The sequence below is a fragment of the Andrena cerasifolii genome, chromosome 12, assembly GCF_050908995.1.
Source record: "Andrena cerasifolii isolate SP2316 chromosome 12, iyAndCera1_principal, whole genome shotgun sequence".
In the NCBI taxonomy this organism is placed as follows: Eukaryota; Metazoa; Arthropoda; class Insecta; order Hymenoptera; family Andrenidae; genus Andrena; species Andrena cerasifolii.
This window is the reverse complement of record NC_135129.1, coordinates 9,288,931-9,308,059: the sequence shown is the minus strand read 5'-3', so window position 1 is coordinate 9,308,059 and position 19,129 is coordinate 9,288,931. Positions and strand designations below refer to the sequence as shown.

Below are 19,129 nucleotides of genomic sequence, written 5' to 3'. Positions count from 1 at the left end.
TCGAAACGATCAGCCTCAGTTCAGCCTCTCGGGTCCCCGAAAAGCGAGCGCGAATGGCGACGGTGTTACTAAGATACTAGCAGAAAACACATCTCGAGGCGACAAAATTTCTCGTCGATAGAGACACGAACCTTGATGCACGGAAGTTCGCATGGATAGCACGACGCCCGGAAGTGCAGGTTCACTCGGCGGTCCGCTGACCGGATAATAGGTGCCTGCCGCCCTCACCACTAGCAACAATCAACCAAACAACCAACACTTCAAATATACCTCCCATACTAGAATTACAACCACCTTGTACAACAGATACGTCAGACGCAAAGAGAACAATAAATACAAATGTACAAAACTCAAATGTAGAGAGAAATAAAAATGGTGACAGTGGAGGTGTACTTCGACCCCCGTTCGTTAAGGGTGTATTGGACCTATCTTCAAAATGGTACCAAGTTCATCAAGTTTTGTGAGATTGTTCTTTCTAATCTTCCTGATGTGCTTCAAAAATTTTAAACGAATTAGAGAATTCGTTTAAAATTTTTAGAGAAATGATTGCTGAGTTATAACGATTTTAATTTTCACTGATTTTACACGTACTCTTATGGAAAGAGACTACCTTTACAGATAAAACAGCTGGAAAAATGTTGAAGAAATAGTATCAATGTTTTCAATTTTTTTTTACATGTAGTATGCGGGTAGATGAAAATATCTGCCAAGTTCAATTGCTTTCACTACACCGTTTTAAAGAAAAATTATAACTTGAGAAAGTTGTGAATTCAGGGCATTTTCACTGCCAAAAGTTGATCAAATAATGCTTGAGAAAGCATTTGTAAAGTGAACAATACCTTGCTAGGAGTAAAAATAGGACTCCAACTGCCGTTCGAGTTCCTTACATCTAGATTTACTATGCGTAACACGATGATATTCACGTATTTCAAGTTTCATATACTTTTGTCTAATATTGTACGTCCGATACATCCTTAAGCAGTGTACAGCGGTGGCCGAAAGAAACCTTCCACGACCACGTGTCTACGTTTCTTTCCCCCATCGCTGGCGGTTCAACAGGTTCATCCAAGTATCGAAAGAGTTAAAGGGTGGGGGCGTGGGGTGGGGTGGTGGTGCTGTGTCCAAATATACATTGAGGTGCGTGAGCGTGCAGAAAATCATGCATTACACGGGTGACTGTTTCTCGGTGATGTCTCAAAATTAACTACCAAACAGAACTCAACTATGAAACAACACTATGCAGGCGTGCGGGGCCGTGCGCTTGGACGAGTGGCACTTACCAGTGGTTTTATTAGCGTCCGGACTCGGTAGATCGGACTCTTTGTCCTCCATCATCGTCCTGCTCTCCATGTCCCCGACCAGGCTCTCCTCCGGCTTCTCGATAAGTTCCGCGGGGTTTTTCACATGGATCCTCGGCTTGGGCTCGTGAACCGGCTGCACCGTGGCCTGGCACTCCTGCATCGAGGACTCCTGGCTGCTGTTGCCGTCGCTGTGACCGGTATGCTGTTTCTCGTGCAGTGCCATGGTTGAGTATCGGACGAACGAGTAGCCGCAGTTCGGTCTGGTGCAGTGGAAGTGGCGGTTCACCCGATTGCTGTGGCACCCGGCCAGCCGGCAGTCCACCATCTTGTCGAAGAAGGCGAACCCAGGCGGTATGTCGACGTTATCGTGGAAGTCCTTGCTGTGCATCAGCAACTGGTCGGGTCTGTCGGTGGAGAAATGGCACCTGGGCTGGGAGCAGTGATGGTGTCTCGTGGTCCTGAGCACGCAGGCCGGGTCGGGGCAGCCGTCGGGATTGTAGGTGGAGAAGCCTTCCGGCTCGCCGAGGCTGTTGGAGGGCGAGACGCTCCCCTCACGATCCTCGAGCAGAGGATTCGGCGTGAGGCTCGGTGTCTGGGGTTTCGGGAGCTTGAAACTGGTGAAGATCGCCTGGGGTGAATCGTGAGTGTGCGTGGCCGGGTCGCCGCCAGACCAGATCTCTATCACCCTGTTCTTCGGTGGCCTACCCCGCTTCCGCCTGAACATCGCGTCGATGTTCGTCAGGTGGGTCAACGTCACGTCCGAGGAGAGGGCGTGGGATGAGCAGGAAAGGTTCAGCTGTCTGCTGTACTCGTGGATCTTGTAGTGCTGCAGACGACGGAAGGGTTTGTCGGTGGCGAGGATCACCTCGCGACAGTTCTCCCAGTTGCAGTGGTAGTGCTTCTCCTTGTCAGCGTACGGACAACTGTCGTCGCAGCCTCCTTCTTCGAAGAAGGCGTCCGTGATGCGCTCCTGAGTTTCGTGCTCCCGCAGGTGCTCCCTGACCTCGCGGGGATCCTTCAACGCGGTTCCGCAGCGATCTAGCCCGCAGTGGTGATGGTCCCTGCCTATGTGACAGGGGCAATCAGCCGCGGCGGGCAACAGATAAGCCAGTTCCGTGGCGGTGAGCTGTTGGCTCTGCTGCTGATGCTGGTGGTCGACGGTGACCGTGGAGCTTCCGCTGGCGGAGACCGTGGTCGTTGGTGCGGTGAGATCCATCGCGAGGTCACTGGCGCTTTGGAAAGAGTCGTCCAGGGAGTAATAGGACGGCGAGCCTCTGTCTTCGTTAGAGCTTTCGCCGTTCAGACTTAGGGATAGACTTTGGGCGCTGAGATCCTCGGGCGGCCACGTTCCGGGCGGTCGGACACCGCCAACCGAGCCGATCTGCTTGTACTTCCTGTAGGCCAGCTCGGACTCGTGGCGCTCGTGTTTCCGTTTGTGGGAGAAGAGTTGACCGGACGAGTGGAGGACGTAGCTGCAGTGTGGCCGTATGCAGTGGATGTGGTTGCAGACGCGCGAGAAGCGGCACTGCTCGAACGGACACGCCTCGGACTTCATGAACTTCTTGAACCCGTCCCGAGACAGCTGCTCGTCCTTGATGTGGTAGGACTTGTGTTTGTCTGTAGACACAAGTCGGCGATGCTACAGCGAATCCTCTTCGAGGGAGGCATTAGACGCGTGGCAACTATTATAGAAGAAACGTATGGACTTCCTTACCCATGTCAGCCTTGTTCTTGAAGGTGAACCGGCATCCCGGTCGCCGGCAGTGGAAGTGGGTGGTCCTCTGGCCGACGAAGGGGCAGTGCTCGGTACCGCAGCTCTCGGTAGCTCGAAATCTCTGGAAGCCCTCCTGTATGATCGCGGAGTCCTTGCGGTGGTAGTTGGCGTGCATCTGCACGTCGGACGTCGATATGTAAACCTTGTCGCAATTCTCGTGGATGCAGTGATAGTGGGTCTGTTTTCTATTGTGCGGGCAGGCGCGGCCCGGATGCCTCTCCGAGCAGTCGTCCGTCGGCGAGTACCTCATGAAACCGTGCTGCAAAGATTCGTCCCTCTTTTTGTGCCACTTGAAATGCCTGATCATCTCTTCCTTCTTCACAAACACCCTACCACTGCAGTCCAAGCAGTGAAAATGCTCCCTGCAACCGAGCTCCTTACAATACGAGCTGCCGCATTCCTGCCCCGACGTGTACCGCCTCACGTACCGGGAGTAATCGATTATCGGCTGGGACACGGAGCTTTTCGAGCTACCGATCAGGGTGTCCGCAACTGGAGACATGCTTTGTCTCAGCAATGCTGAAATCAGAAACCCCAAAGGGCTGGTGAGAATCGAGAATCTACCTCGCACACCCAGTTTGAAATTGTCCGCGTAAACCCTATCCAGCAGAGCGCGGTCACTTTCACAGCAGCAAGTGTTTCCTCTCTAGAGTCTCGGTAACAGAGCAAACTGCAGCACGAACGTTATCGTCTAACAGCCTCGCCATTACCCTCCGTCGATCAGTCAGCTCTTCATCGGCCGATAAACCAGAGATCCGTGATGCCGAATAAAGAGGAAGAACTCTAGAGAGGAAACACTTGCTGCTGTGAAAGTGACGTCGCGCATGAACCGCGTACTACGCGGGACAATTTCAAACTCTCTTCGGCGAGAGTATTCTTAAGAATGGCCAAGGAGAAGAGCGGTTATACGAGAGAACTTGCATTGTTTCGAGTGATCTCGAGGTACCCCTGCACCACCACCACCAATTTCATCCGTAAAACCCATCCATTCTCGCTGCAATTTCGCAATAAAGTCCGTCAAGGTTCGTCACTCGATTCCCACGCGTTCGTTTGCCCCTTGCCCGAGGAATTTCGCGAATAGCCGCGAAGTACGTAAGCACGGAGGGAGAGCGATATATAGCCTGGCTCCACCCCCACTCGCCAGGAAACCACGTTCCACGTTTGCTGCCCTACCAAGGGCCCCCGGTTGATTCCGAGAAATGCCTACTTGCCGTCTGTGCGCGTTTCAATGCGTTCAGAAACGAGTTTAAAAATTGTCGAATATTTCTCTTCGGGGTCCCCCTCGGCTGGGCGCGGCTGGCGGGGATAGGTACCGGCCAAGTTTTATGAGCACGTGTGTACGCGAAAGAGAAGAAGGGTTCCCCCGCCGTGGTCCGGGGGAAACGAGAGAAAAAGGAGCGGACGAGAAAAGAGACGAAATGGTAAAGGTTGCGAGGGAGAGGCTGGCATTATGCTCTCGGTATTATGTTCCCCCCGAAACTACGCAAAACCCCGCGAATCTACGCTGCAACCCAACACTACGAACTTCCTCCAGCTCTTTCCAACAGCTCCTCCGATAAATCTCCCGATCCGCGTCGGGCAATCTCCTCTCGATCTTCCCCCGGCCCCGTTTTCGCAATTCATCAGAAGCGAGGACGCCGAGGAACTCCTCCGTTCCTTCGTGAACCAACGACTTACATGGAAATTCCTTGATAATCGAGGAGAGGGGCTCCCGACAGCGGCACGTGCTCGAATTACGAAATTCGCAGCTCGCTCTGGATGTTTAAATTAATTATCCGGTTTAGCCGAACCGGGAACGCTCGCGCATATTGTTGCGTAACATTCGGTTATGACTATTAATCTATCGTCCGTGGTGCAGTAATTATGTAACGCAGCTGCGTGTTTTGTGCCGCTCGTTAGAGCCACCTTCCGACTAGGCAGTCCGCGCCGAGGAAATTGTTATCCGGACGAATTTACAGCCAGCCTCTCTCTCCCCCGCGCGCTCCTCCGCGGCCGAACGGGAAGGAAAGGGAGGAGGCGACAGCCACGAGGTCAAGGCTCGATCGGCTTCTATTAATTAAGAATAAACGCGTCGGGACACCGTGTCCATGATTCTTCTTTCGTATCCGGGAATGTCAGACATTTTGTTGACGCCTAATTATGCGGTCCGCGTCTCAGGAAGCGTGCCAAAACGGCGGCGGCGCGCTGCTGTCGAACGGGGCCTGGCCTTGGAACTCGTTAAAAGATACAGCGATGCATATTACGCGCGAATTCTGCGGCTTTGCCTTCCGTGGACACTTTGCCCGGCACTCGAGCAGCATGCAACGCGAAAGACACTTTCGAGAGCCTTCGAGGGATCGAAGAAGCTCGGGGAACTTGAGACGCGTGTCATTGCGCGTCAAAAAAGAAGTCATTTGCTCTCTCTGGGAGCGCCACCCACACCGGGGGTTCAAAAACACCGCCGTCGTGCGCGAGGAGCGAAGAATACGAGGAACGTGACGTGGCTTGCCTAGTGGATCTTAAAAAATATGAGAAACTCACGGGACGACACGCACCAGGCTGGCTGGCCCCCTTTTCCTACCCTTATGCGTAGAAGCAGCGGCTTTCAGGCCCCGAACCCTTTTATTCGTGGTTCTTGAAACGGGGCCCCGGCTGGGGAGTTTAAAATTTTCAAAAAGCCCGATCGTGAAAAGGAGGCCCCCGTATTTCAGCGGGCCAGCTCTCTCTCTCTCTCTCTCTCCCTCTCTCCTTTTTTATCATTTAATCCGCGTGGACTCGGCTGAATAACCCTTTATACGCGACGCTCCACGGTTTGATCTGTGTGCACCGAAATCCTCGGCGATGCACAGTGGTACAAAGTGCCTTTTTGTGGACAAAATTCCGTATCTCCGTCAATTCTCAAGCGATTTTCTATTTTTTCGCTCGTTTTGTCGGGGATTAAATTTGCTACAATATCAAATACCTGAATTGCGACCAAAACATGTTTTTTCTATCTTTTTTCTGACACAGTTGGATGAAAACTGTAGTAGAACAATCTTTGGGGCTAATTTGATAAGATTTTGCTTATCTAAGTAGTTTTTTTTATAAAACTACTTAGATATAATTTATTAATAATCCTTTAATTTCGATTTTGAGGTCCCAATGGCCAACTCCGTCTGTTGCACTTGAAAAAGACGCAAAATATCTTTTGTTTAATTATAAAGAAGATATAGAATATATGGAAGAAGACTAACTAAATGAAAAAAACTGGTTAATAAACTTGTTGTTTCGGAACCAAGAGGTCAGCACGTTTTCAGCTGGATCGTGCGCTATCCAGATGAATTGGGCAGTCGAATAAAAAGGTAACATAATTCTCGATCTCTTGCCCCCGACGAATTGGCCGGTAATAGACCGTTATCAGAAAATAGAGCTTCTCTAATAGGCACTCGCGATTGTTCGGCGTAATTATTCAAAGGACCCAGTCATGGATAATTAACCGTGAGTGGTTGAACGGGGCGGAAGGGGGGTATAGCCGAGGGTTAACGTAACCCACAAAATCACGTGTTTGGATAATGCGTCAAGTGCCCGCTGCGTCGCAGTCCGTTCGGCGCGCAATCGCGAAGGGTCCATTCAACCTTTTTCCTTCCTCTTTTTCTCTCTCGAGAGGGCCTAAATACCGACAAAAAAAAAGAATCCCAACGGGCAGCCACCCCTCTCCTTGGCTCTTCACCCCTTTTTCGACGGCCCTCGTCACAACATTGTTTCCGGAAAAACGGCTCCGGCAAAGAAGTAACCGGCCAGATGCGATTTAATGAGCCAGAATAGAGACGTTGCGCCGATTTTATCGCGCTCCACGGGTAGGGAGGGTCCGAGGGCGATTGGTGGGAATATTTCGACGCTGAGCTTTAATATTTTTCACGAAGCTCCCGAGGGAAGGGTTGAGTTGATTCGTTGAAAGTTTGCGGGTAGGTACGTCAGGTTTTAATGCCCAGCGACCACTAGTTGGTTCCCTTTCCTCTGCTGATATCGCGCTCAGCAGTCTCCTCGGAAGCTTGGCGAAGATCGGAAGGCACTTTGTCGGAAAAGGGTTGACTAAAATGGCCCCAGCGCCCGTATACGGTAGAATCATCAATCCAGTCGCAACCATGAAAATCGTGGCGCCAAGAGGGTCAGCAAAAGCGAGCAGATGAAACAGGGAAGCCGCGGTTGAAGGTGGAACACAGGAAGAGGACGGAGGGATGGACGAACGGAGGAGCTAGAGGCGAGCCGACGCTAAACTATTCTAAGATCCTCCGCGCGAGAGAGAGTGTCGCGGACTTATTGTCCCTCAGCGAGCACGGCGGCGTTATTTCTGTCAAAATTACGTTATGGTCGCCATTCTACTGTCCCGTTTCTCTCGGTGCTATTCCGTTTAGCACCTTCTTCCACGCAAGCCCCGTGGCCGTCCCCTCGTCTTCTTTCCCGATCTCGCTGCCTCGGCGGGGCCCGTGGAACCGTTCGCGACCAGAATAAACGCGGCGGTTACACTGTCATTATAATTAACGCGTTTCCTTCTTTAGGGAAGAAGCCGGGAGCCCCCGTTTCCAGATATTCCACCGAGCCACTCTCGCGGCCCGAGACCGTCCTCCTTCCGAGGCCAGGGGATTTACGATCTTCCCTCGGTACTGCCGATGGAATTATTCGCGCCTTTGTCTACTCGTTCCTCGTAATTATTACTAGCCCGACCTCTCGCGAGATTTATGAATCGTATTTATAGACCCGGCAGGTTCTGATATCCGTGGATCCGCCGGCGTGCGGCCACGGACACCGGGGTGGTTCAAAGCAATCTTCTCCCCCGGAGTTTTCATCCTCCGATGGGTTTTGAAAACTGCAACCGAGGCCAGGAGGCTCTGAGGAGAATCGAGCTCTTCCAGCTCCTCCTACCTCTATCGAAATTCCCAACCACCCACTCTACGCCAAAGATTCTTCCTAAGTAGTCTTGGCTGCTCTACCACCTACCGAGACACGCCGGAGGACTTCTGTTTCGCGGAGCAGGGCTCGAAAATCCGGCTGGAATCGCCACGAGGCCTCGCGCAACAATTCGGGGACGATTATTGCGCGACTCGAGTCCGTCGTCGAAAGCTTTCGTGAGTCGCAGCGTGCGTGAACGAGCGCGCGCGTGAACGAGCGCGCGCGTACAAACGGTCGTTAAAGCAATCGAGCCACGTGCTACGCGCCTCTTTCTCCTTCTCTGCTCCTCTTTCTCTCGCACTCTCACTGGCCGTTTCTAAAGGCACATTCATTAATGTCGCGTATGTAGCTGGTATCGTTTTACCCCTCCAGCGTGGCGCGGAATTTTTTCTCTCCTTCTCCTTTCTTTTCTTTTTTTTTTTTTTTCATTTTAATCTAGCCTGCCCTCGGACGTATGGATTTTTCGGGCCACTGTTACGGACATACTACTTAGTGTCAACCCCCTCGAAGCGGCAGTGGTCCTTTCTACGCACCCCCTTCTTTTCACGGCGCCGTGGGTCGAGCCTCCCTCCCTCCCTCTCCACTGTTACTTATGGCGGCCCGTGTTAAATTTAACGAGGGGAAACCCCGACGTGGAATATCGGAGAACAATGATTTCCGAAATTATTGACCGAGTCGCAGCGATGCGAACCGGTCTCCGGGTTTTTGTTCTACCGTGGCCGCACCACTGGCAATTCATTTCGGAGTCGATTGAGGGGGATGAAGACTCGCCTGGAGAATTTTAATACTGTGGCAGCTCTCAGCGACAAGGGTTTTTCGATCGTGAAATATTCGCGAATTCAATGCGAAAGAGCCGTAAAGTTTAATACTCGCGGTTCGGAGAGCATCGCGTTAAATTCTCCACTTCGCTGTTCGGAATTTGGAAATTAGGAGGCTGAGGGGTGTGGGACTTGATTAACACGAGCATCCAAGCGGACTCGTGCACCCCGAAAAACCCTGGTGGTAGGATAAAGATTTTTAGTTTCAAAGGAAAGGCCACCCCTTTCGCCGCGCCGGCGCGGCGTGTTTCCAGCGTTACGGGGGGGACATTCCATGCGAACTCGGACAGATTTAGGAGTAAGTTTTCGTAGATTGCTGGAATTTGAATATGTTGTAGTCTTTAGTCATATTTAAACGTACCTCCAAGGATTTTTCAAAATTTTGAAAAATGTCGATTTTACAGCTGTTTGAAGTTAAATGCTAACTTTTTTTCAATACATTATAGCTATGGAAGTAGTAAACGGATGGAGATGAGCTTTACGGTGCTTGTAGAGAAGACATTGAAGTTTTAAGAAAAAATTATTTCAATTTAAAAAAAAAATATTACAAAAAGAAAGAAATTCAATCTACTAGATAGATAGTTCAATATATTTACTTCATTCCTAACCTTGTGTGGCTTTGAGGTTCATAGTATACCATATGGTTGAATTCGTCTTGACAGTTGCTTTCATATTGGATAATCAAATATATAGATAATCAAAAAATTAAAATTCACCCTCGTTTTAAGGAAAATATTGCCAACACCAAAAATTAAGATACCGTATTATGATGGATGTAAAAAACAGTAAGAGTTTTCCTCCTTCAGTTTTTTTCAAATACTTACCATTTTCGAGAATCCTGTATAAGAATATCAGGTACAGTCGCATGGCCGCTAATATTTTTCAAAATTTGTCCATTCTCCTTTTTTTTAGATCTTTAAAATCGCGCCCTGCATTTATTTAAAATAATTGCACAAAAATGGTTCAATTTTGTTTTTTTAAACTGAAATAATTTTTTCTCAAAACTTCAATGTCTTCTCTATAAGCACCGTAAAGCTCATCTCCATCCGTTTACTACTTCCATGGCTATAATGTATTGAGAAAAAGTTGGCACTTAACTTGAAACAGCTGTAAAATCGACATTATTAAAAATTTCGAAAAATCCTTCGACGCACGTTTAAATATCACTAAAGACTACAACATATTGAAATTTCAGCAATCTACGAAAGCTTACTCCGAAATCTGTCCGAGTTTGCATGGAATGTCCGGGGGGTAAATTGAGTTGGAGCGAAAACACGCGTACTACTTATCGCCCGTCCTGCCGCGCCACCCCAATTCAGCCTCTTACGTGGGACGCGTAAACTTTTCACGAGGGTGAAGCTCGCACGTAATATCGGCTATTCATGTGCGAGCGTGTTCCCCTGGCCCCTCGAGGCAACATACACGCGTGTATGCGCCCTCCCCCAGCGTTATTCCCGAAAATAAACAGAATCGAACCCTTTCTACAAATTCAAATAGCCAGAAGAGGGAGGAGCCTCCTCGCGCAACCCCTTTTGTTCGACTTTCGAAAAAGCGTCTAGGCGCGTCGAGCTCGGGCCGCGGAAAGGAAGCGGGGAGAAAGAGGATGGAAGAGAAACTAGCCACGGATCGACGATCCGCTGTCAAAACACGAAATCCGATGCCCCGGATGATCGGGACACCCCGATTTCTCATTCAACGAATTTTCCAGGGCGAGGATTCAAAGGGGTGGCCCCGCCGGAGAAAATGGATCGGCTATAAAGTAGTCGCGGTGAAATATTGAGCGATCGATCGCCCTCTGTTTACGGAAACACGATACCATTGAGGCGAGTCACTTTTCCAGGGACCGGGGGAGTGAGATGATTAATCAGTCTGGGGGATAATTAAGGGAACACTGGAAGAATCGTTCTCGAGAGCGAATTCTTCTCTACGCGTTTTTACCGCAAGTGGTAAAATGGATCGATCTTCCTTCTCCATCCCCTTTCTCAGCGACGACAAGCGAATTTGGGAATATCACTGCTACCGGGGCAGCTGCACTAATAGAATTACTTAAGATAATTGGTAGCGCGAGCTGAAGCCAGGGGACAACGTGTTCAGGACTCGCGTGTATGAACTCGAGCGAAGTCTCAAGAGAAAATCGGTTTTCTCGATGAAAATAGCGCCTTCCTCCAACTTGCTCTTAGCTGCCGGACGAATGAGAATTCACGAGTAATCGTTAGAGCGCCAGCCCTTCGGTGGCCGCGTATCTCAAAGTTCTACAAAGTCCCATAACGCGCGCTGATTTACGAGATCGCGTGTCCGATAACTTTCGAATATTCCCCGAGAGCGAGTGGCTGTTAGCCTTAACAAGGCAGTTCGACGAGTGCGTAACGAGCGAGGACTATTATTAAGTGCGCCGCCACGCTCTATCGATGCCCGGTGGCGTTTTCTGCTCTAAGCTCCGGCCGCGAGCGTCCACCCCCCGTCTGCTCGATTTTCCTTCGAAAAATCCATGCATTCCTCGCCGTTGCCAGCAGTGATCAACCCCGCGGTCGCCCGTCTGCTTCACTTAAGAAGCTATCAATATTCTTGTCGGGGGAATCATGATTCGCGAAGATTTTGACGCGGCGTTAAACTGTAGTAGGTGTCTCGATTGGGCTGTGTGCAGCTTGGATTCATGAATGCCCCGATGGCTGAGTTATTGAGTGAAATATAGAGTCGGGGCCATTGATTCGACGCCGGATAAGCGTGGGAAAGAGAAATTGAAATTGGGGCCCTGGTTGACCTCTTCATTGCCCACCGCGCTCCTCTTTCTTCTCGCTTTTTAGCTGCATGGAGCCGGGGACTTTTGTGCGGTCATTGATCCTCTTTTTCCCCAATTTATAAAGGGTGCTCCTGTTTCTCTCAGTGTCATTTTTGGGGAATAAGTTTCCGGGCGAAGAGTCTGAAGCTTAGTCGATCGCTGCGCCATATTTATTATTCATTATCGATTATCCTTCGCGGTTCCGATATTCTGCTTCTTTTTACCATGGAATAGCTGCGTGGACATTCGTCGACGTTCTCTCTCAGGTACACGGTTCCCTCTGCAATCTTCTTTTTCATGCAACGAATGATTCGATGGCAGAAGGGTTAAGAGGCTCGAGCGCGAGCGTTTCTCTCTTCTTCCCCTTTTTTTCAGCGATGCAAATGCCACCCCGCCAGAGGCTCGGCGGCACGGCTCGTCGATCGGCTATTTTTCAACCAAGCCATTGGCAGCCCGGGCGATTTCGAAAGACCGAGGGTCGCCGGGGTAATTAAATTTAGAATATTTTTTAAATTTCTCCGATTCCGCTCGCATGATTTGGCACGTCGTCGGGTGTCGTCCCCTGCCTCGCGTCACGCAGAAGATGCAGAAAGAAAGAGGAGAAGCCCAGGGGTGGGGAAAACGCGAGGGAAAACCGGGGAGCGATTCCTCGCGAACCTCTCACCAAAATCCGCAAACAGTAACGTAGCGTTCCTTTCAAGAATCAACCTCACTTTTCTTCCTAAACAAAGTGCGACTCACGAAACGGAATTCGAAAATAGAACCTTCGCACTACTCTTCAACATTATCGCACCGTTTCGATGGCAATGAAGCACGAGTGGAGCGCTCGGCTCCAGCGGCGACTCCGGCCTGGAAATTCGAAATTTTCCCGCAGAGAAGTAGGCGTTGGCGATTGGCGGGGCTTCTCCCGTGCCCCCTGCGACCTCCCTCTGGCACGGCCCTGACCCTCCGGACTTCTCCGGGCCGTTTTAGTTTGGCCTAGGGCTAAAACAATCGGCGCGTTCGTGGTCTTGGTCTCGGCCCTCTCCTCCTCGTCGGTCGTTTCCACCGACGGTGCGCGACGACGTCCTCTTCCTTTTTCTCGCTTCTCGCCAAGCGCGAAATAACAGAGGAGCGGGAGAGGCGAATGAGCGTGGGCCAGAGCGAGACGGCACGAGGGAGATGAGAGGGCCAAGGCGGGCCAGCTTCAGCGGCTAACTCGAATTACTAAAGCGCCGAAGAGCAACGGCTTTAAGCGACTTATGGCGAACTGGGAGGAACGACGCCGGATAAACCAGGGAAGAAAGCTCGATTTATTAGCGACGCGACTCCGCGCCATCTCTTTCTCTCTGCCCCTCTCCCTGTCTCTCTGATTTTCTGAAACGCCGAGGAAATTGATTTACGGGGTTGCTTCCCCGAAGCGCGCGCGCGCCTCCTCCGGACCGGAAATTCAGACCAGTTGCGGCCCCACGCTTGCACTCTTTCCTCGGTGCCTCCGTCTTCTTCATTGAAAGCCGATTCCGCGCGGATTTCGTGATAAATTTCGCGACTAGGAGAAGAGAATATAAGGCGCGGTGGATGTTTTTTTTTTTGCGAAGCTTCGTTTTACTTCGTTACTCTTTAAGAGGGTGTACGATAGTGAAGGCTCGATATTGTGTATTTCACGGTGTCGCGAAGTTCAATCCGCGTTTAAAGCGACGATTCTTCTTACCGAGATTTCTGGATCGGCTCTGTCGGCTTCCTTCTTTTTCGCGGGAAAAAGGGTCGCCAGAAATATACGGAATATCCGCGAGCCCGCTGTCGGCCGGCATCCGGTTGACTATTTCGAGAGTATAATCACGAAAGGGGAGGAAAGAGGGCCAAGGAGAGAGGGAGTGATCGCAAAATGCGCTCCAACAGACGGAAAAGGGGCAAACGAGCCGAAGAGAGCCGACCTCTCCGCCTTTTCAGCGGTCTGTTTTCTACCAGGTCACCGCGTTTTCTTTATTCGCGTCCTCTGTGTTCTTTATTTCGGCCAACCGTGGCTGGTAATGGGCCATTTCGTTCGTTATGAACAGCCGATGACAGGGCAACTACCGACAAACGATTTCCTACGCGCCCCATAAAATACGAGTTTGCATCCTCTTCGGTGTCCAAGAAGGAAACGAACATTACTCATTACGGGAACGAAGGCTCTAGATCTTACGCTGAATCACTGTAAGTACACGCGGACAAGTCCCTTTCTACGTCACGATTTAGCAACCGTGCACGAAGGCTTTAAAGCGCAAGGCACCGTCGGCTGTTTCTCGAGAGGGAATTTTCGTTGGGTATTGAAATCCCGAAACCCGTAGATGTTCCTGAAGAGCGTCGCAGCTCCAACGTACACGCGGACTTCACGTTTTATGCGGTTTAACGTGTGCAAAACTGTTCGAAGGGTTTCGGATTAAGCGCTTTCCGCGTGGCTGGGCGAGCATGGCGTCTGAATTACTTCGTGAAAATCGATAATACACTCCTCTCCATAATGCTGTCGGCGTGCGGCAGCTGTTAAAGTGTTTGACAAATCGCCCCTTCAAACGAATATCCACCTATATCGTATTCGAGCCGCTCTGTGTGTTTAACCTCCATATTCCCGAGAAAAAAAATCCCAATCCCCCTCTCCTCTTCTTCGAGTACCTCCGCATCCCTCGTACAATTCTAACCCGAGCGTGAATTGCACATCTCTGCAAGTGAAAAATCGCGATCAGCTCTTCTCCGAGCCGATTCGAAGCAGCACTGCCCCTGACCCACGGAATCATCGAGACTCGCGACATCGTCTTCGAATCCCGAAAATTCACCCTCGACGGGAGATCCCACGCGTTACGAAACCGCCTGCATAACAATCGACCCGGCCGAAATCGTTCGAGTTCCATCGGGGACGCGCAGCGACTCGCGAACTCCGGGGCCCCCTTGGATCCTCTGGACCTTCTGGACTCCGCGGCCCTCTCGCCGGGCAGCAGGAGAGAGAGAGGGGCCGTTTTGCTCGAAACCGGAATATTTCTTCTCCCTTTCCGGTGATTCTGGAATCCGAGACGGACGGTGGCGGTCCGCGCGCATTCTTTTTCTAACCGTGCGCGGTGCCTCTTTTTCCTGACGGGATTCGACGGGTCTTACGGGGGTTGGGCCGCGGGGAAAAAAGGGCCCCGGCTAATTAATAGAGCCGGATTGAGGAGCCAAAGCCGGAGAGAGGATCGACGACGCTCAGGCCCGTACGAAAAATAAAATGCGCCCCCTCCGAGTAAATTAACAGAGTGGAGCGAGCTGCCGCGAGCTAATTAATAGAGCAGCCAAAGGGAGCGAGAGAGGGCACGTCCGCGCGGAGGATAGAGAGAAAGGGAGGCGCGCCAGCGGCCCTCTCTCTCCCTCCTTTTCGCCCTTTTTTGCACGAGCAACGATCCCCGAGGATCGCGGTCCACCGACCGATGGTCTTGTTTCCCTGGCCGCGTTCGCCCGCTGGCTCGCCTTTTATGAATCGATTCCATTTATATTCCCGCGCGTATAAATATTTAAGTATGTAATTAAACGGCTCTCTCGGCCGCGCCAGCACGATTGCAAAAGGAGAAACGGGAGCGTAATGATACGTCTGTCGATGGATCGCGAGAGGAAATCTCGCGGGGATTCCTAGGGGCCAGTACCGGCCGGGACTATTCGACGATTCCCGCTGCGCCTAGAGCTAGCTGTACTTTCGGGGATGATTCTGCTGTCAGTGACATTTTTGTCAATTAAGAAGCCTCCGCGGCGACATTTGCCGAGGCACTCCGTCCGTAGCCTTGCCCATGTCCCTCCTGTATCTGCTCCCTCTGAAAACTGGCTGTCGATCAGACTTTCTGACGAACCGCGAGATGAGAACGAAGAGAGCGATCAAGCCAGTGCCTCGAGAGCGACGAAGAAGGAACGTGGTTTTATTTTTTTTTTCCCTCTGTTCTTCGCTCGCTATAATTAACGCGAAGACCGGGCCAGCGAGGAGAGGGAGGGGGTGGACCGAGCGCAGGCAGGGGCTAGAATATCTGGCAATAAAAGTGGCGAGTTCGAAAAGGGAATTGCGAAAGCGATGCACGAATGCCGCAATGTTTGTTGGCCGCGCGATTGGCCCCGATCGTCTTTGTATCGGGAAACAGCGATTGGCAATCGCATGCCGTCCTCGAAACTCAGGAATCCATCGTTGCTCGATCAAACGATACGCACCAACCCCCCCCTCGGCCCCGTCAACCCCCGCCCAAACACCGGGGATTATTTAAGCGCGCGCAACCTCGTCCCGAGCTTCTTCGTTCTGCTCGTCCCCGTTTTTTCCTGGCCGACGTTTCGCGATTTTTCGGCCGCCAAGAATACACGGGTTTATCGTGGCGCCGATTAACCAATCGATCTCTCTAATTCGGAGCTGTCGCGAACCTTGAAACTGCTCCATCAACGCACCGTTTCAGCCGCCTGTCGCCGTTGGGAGTCCTCGGACTCGCGGGAATTATCGCGAGGGTTTCTAGAGTCACCTACGATGACATCTGGGGCACGGATTTTGACGCATCTCGTATATGTTGTAGTGTAGGTGTAGTAGACCAATATATGTCTCACATAATCGACGCGTAAAATGATGCTGTGACTGGATTTATCCTTAATTCTGTCCCGTGATAATATAATGCGCCAAGTATTTGACTTCTAGGTCGCGGACATCTAGGCAAATGTCTAGAAAGCAGCTTTCTGTACTTGCAGCTTATTTGATTTCACATCTTCTTTTTATATTCTAATTATTATTATTTTCTATTTTTTCTGATTTATTTGATAATACTCTTTTTCGTCCTCGACTTTTTTATGTATGTACTTGGCGTATTTTTTTTACTTTTTTTTTTAAAGTTTTTTATGTGGATTCATCATCGCAATAAACTTCGCGATCGCTTCTGTTCGTCAACGCATAAACATCTTTTTTCATTAATATTTCGGAAACTCCGGCTTAGTGGACCCAACATGTGAGAGATATATTAGTCTACTACACCTGCACTACAACATATATGAGATTCATCAAAATCCGTGTCCCAGATGTCACGGCCTCCCCTTTTTAGTCCGCAAGCTTTGCCGATGGATCGGTGTACCTATTGCTCCCATTTCATCAGCAAGAGATTGCTCGCCCAAATCACCGTCGACGAGGTAACAGCGTAACCTGGTGATCCGCTCCGCGGAATCTTCGACCCGGTCCCTTTTTATCATCCGCTCTGGAGGATTGGGGCGAGCGCCACCAGCGCGGCAGTTTGCGGAAAAATGCGTTTCTTCTGCGGGTCTGCCGATAGCATCGATGGGCCAAGGAGGGTCCTCCTCGTCAGCGGGCGCCGCGTGGCAAAAGAAGAGAACGCCAGGAGGGTGCGGGGGGGGGTGGAGAAGAGCGAAAAATTAGGGACGGCATTCCGTCTGTGTACCGATGCATTTCGGTGACCGCTGAACGTTCGGCCGCCAGGACGTTCCTTTTAAATGCGATCGCGATTCCGCGAGCGGTAAGAAATTAATAAAAAGTTGAGGAACGATAAATTAGACCGGCGACGAGACGGCGCGAGAAGCAGCGAGTGGAGGGAGGAGTAGGGGACCGAATCGCCGCGGAAAGAATACGCTCGAGGGGCCCAGAGGGGGACGGATCGACCGCTCCGCGGGCCCCGGACTGACGAGGGGCGATAATAAATTTCAAATATAAATAATAAAATTTCCAGCCACTTTTTACGAGGCCAGCTAGGAATCCAGCCGCATTGTTTCCATTCTACGACGAAATTCGCTGTTCCTCCCCTGTTCCTTCTATTCCCCTCCTGCTGGCAGAGATATGCACGATTTTCGTGGGCCCCGAGGTCGACCAGCTTCGCGTTGGTTTAGTTACAAAGCGGGGAGGCTGGGAAGCCCAGAGGAATGGTGACGTTTAGGAGACGAGCTCCTCTAATTGTAAGTGTTTTTTCCTGCGACCTATTCGTTAACAGTGTTTGGCTAACTGTTTCCGCTGATTGAATTCCTCGAGCGGTCGCAGGAATTTCGTTTAATATAGAACGGTTCGCGAGTGTTAGCGAAATTAGGCACAGAATGGTCGGTGGCTCGGATGCGAAGGAGAAAAGGAGAGGCGAAAAGCAGCAGCGACGCCCATGTCGTAAGAGCTGAATGTTTATGCATGGGGTTGCGAGAAACAAGCCCAGAGCCAAAGAATAATGCATCTGTAACCAATTATACGAGCAGCTCCGGCGAGAAAGCGTGGCGAGAAGGAAAGCGGCGGCGCGCGCTCGTCGATTTAGCTGTCAAATATTTATTTAGCCTTTCCTTCGCGCAACTTCAACCCCCGTGTCCTGTAACGGCGCGTGCAAATACGTGTAAGCAGTTTTTAATCACCCGTGAAACTCGCTCCGCGCGCTCTTCTCGCGGATACCATCGAGGCTAGCTGATGAGCGAGAGCCTTGCTCTTGAACTCTGCGAATGGGCTTCAGTCGAGGGAGTTTAAAACATCGAGGACCATCCGCGCTTAAGGGGGTATTCTACCCAAAAATTCTAATTTTTTTTGTTTGATTTTCAAATATTTTAGGGTTTCGAAAATATGTCTCTAAACCATTAAGGTGAAATTCGAAAAACTTGCAGAGTTACAGGGGCTTAAGGCCGCAGCGTGGCCGGCAGTCGTTCGCGCGACTGAGAAGGGACAGCTGCCCAACATGATTTTTTTGAAGCTCAGGAAGGTTTCCTCTACGGTCCTGGTATACGAGATTAGGGATAAGTTGCAGAAATTAGTTGTTATCTACCGCAACTTCAGTCGTATAGGTCGTACTGAAGGAAAACTTTAAACGCTTTTTTCTCGAAACAATTTTTTTAGATCGGGCGCACATTTTTCTCAAAAACTACTGGACCGATTGAGCTAAAATTTCACACACATTCAAAGTGAATGTGTACCTATAGCCGGAACTAGAATTATATCAGTAGTTTTAATACAACCTCCCCCACACCTTGTTTTAGCTCAAGAAAATTAGAGAAAATCAAATATAAATTTTTAAACAGCTGCGATTTCGGTAACAATGTCCGGACTTGGTTACATCTAGTTCAAACACTACTAAATACGTGTGCAAAACCTCTGCCCTGTAGGTGCGATAGGTTTTCCAGAATTAATTTCCAAATATCACCTTCAAAAACGAGTGTCTAGACTAGAATACCCCCTTAACAAGTCGAATCCTCTTTGACACGCAAAATCCCAACTTCCCAGTCCTGCGGCGGCAAAAAACAAGCGCCAGAGGATGAATAGGAACAGCCGAATGCTTGGAATTCTCGAAAATCGCGTCCCCATGGGGAGAGAAGGAAGAGCCATAAAAGGATGCCCGAGGATCCCCTAAATCCGTTTTCACGGCAACCGCATAAGTCAGGAACGATTTTTCTCAAAGCCGGCCTCCCTTGGCGTCCACGTTATGACATATATATGGGCCTTAAAGGGAGCCCGATATAGTGGGGGTGGAGGAACGTAGCGCGAGGGGGGAGGGGCGAGAGGGGAATAAGGCCCCGAAGGGTCCGCGTGGCTTCGAGTATATGCAGAGAACGCGGTGCACCAGTTATTTATTGTAGC

General features: G+C 50.6%; 1 protein-coding gene across 4 annotated transcripts in view; it reads right to left on the bottom strand.

The window, feature by feature from the left end:
- The window catches only part of LOC143375428 (zinc finger protein castor homolog 1), a 112,330-nt gene that overhangs the window by 3,145 nt on the left and 90,056 nt on the right, over positions 1-19,129 (bottom strand). For 3 of the 4 annotated variants that reach the window (XM_076824492.1, XM_076824491.1, XM_076824494.1), the window contains 3 exons: positions 3,016-3,594; positions 1,281-2,918; positions 132-230 (listed from right to left, as the gene is read on the bottom strand). In XM_076824492.1, coding sequence (XP_076680607.1) covers positions 132-230; positions 1,281-2,918; positions 3,016-3,594 — 2,316 coding nt within the window. The remainder of the gene's footprint in view (positions 1-131; positions 231-1,280; positions 2,919-3,015; positions 3,595-19,129) is intronic. The other variant, XM_076824493.1, reaches the window with a different exon arrangement.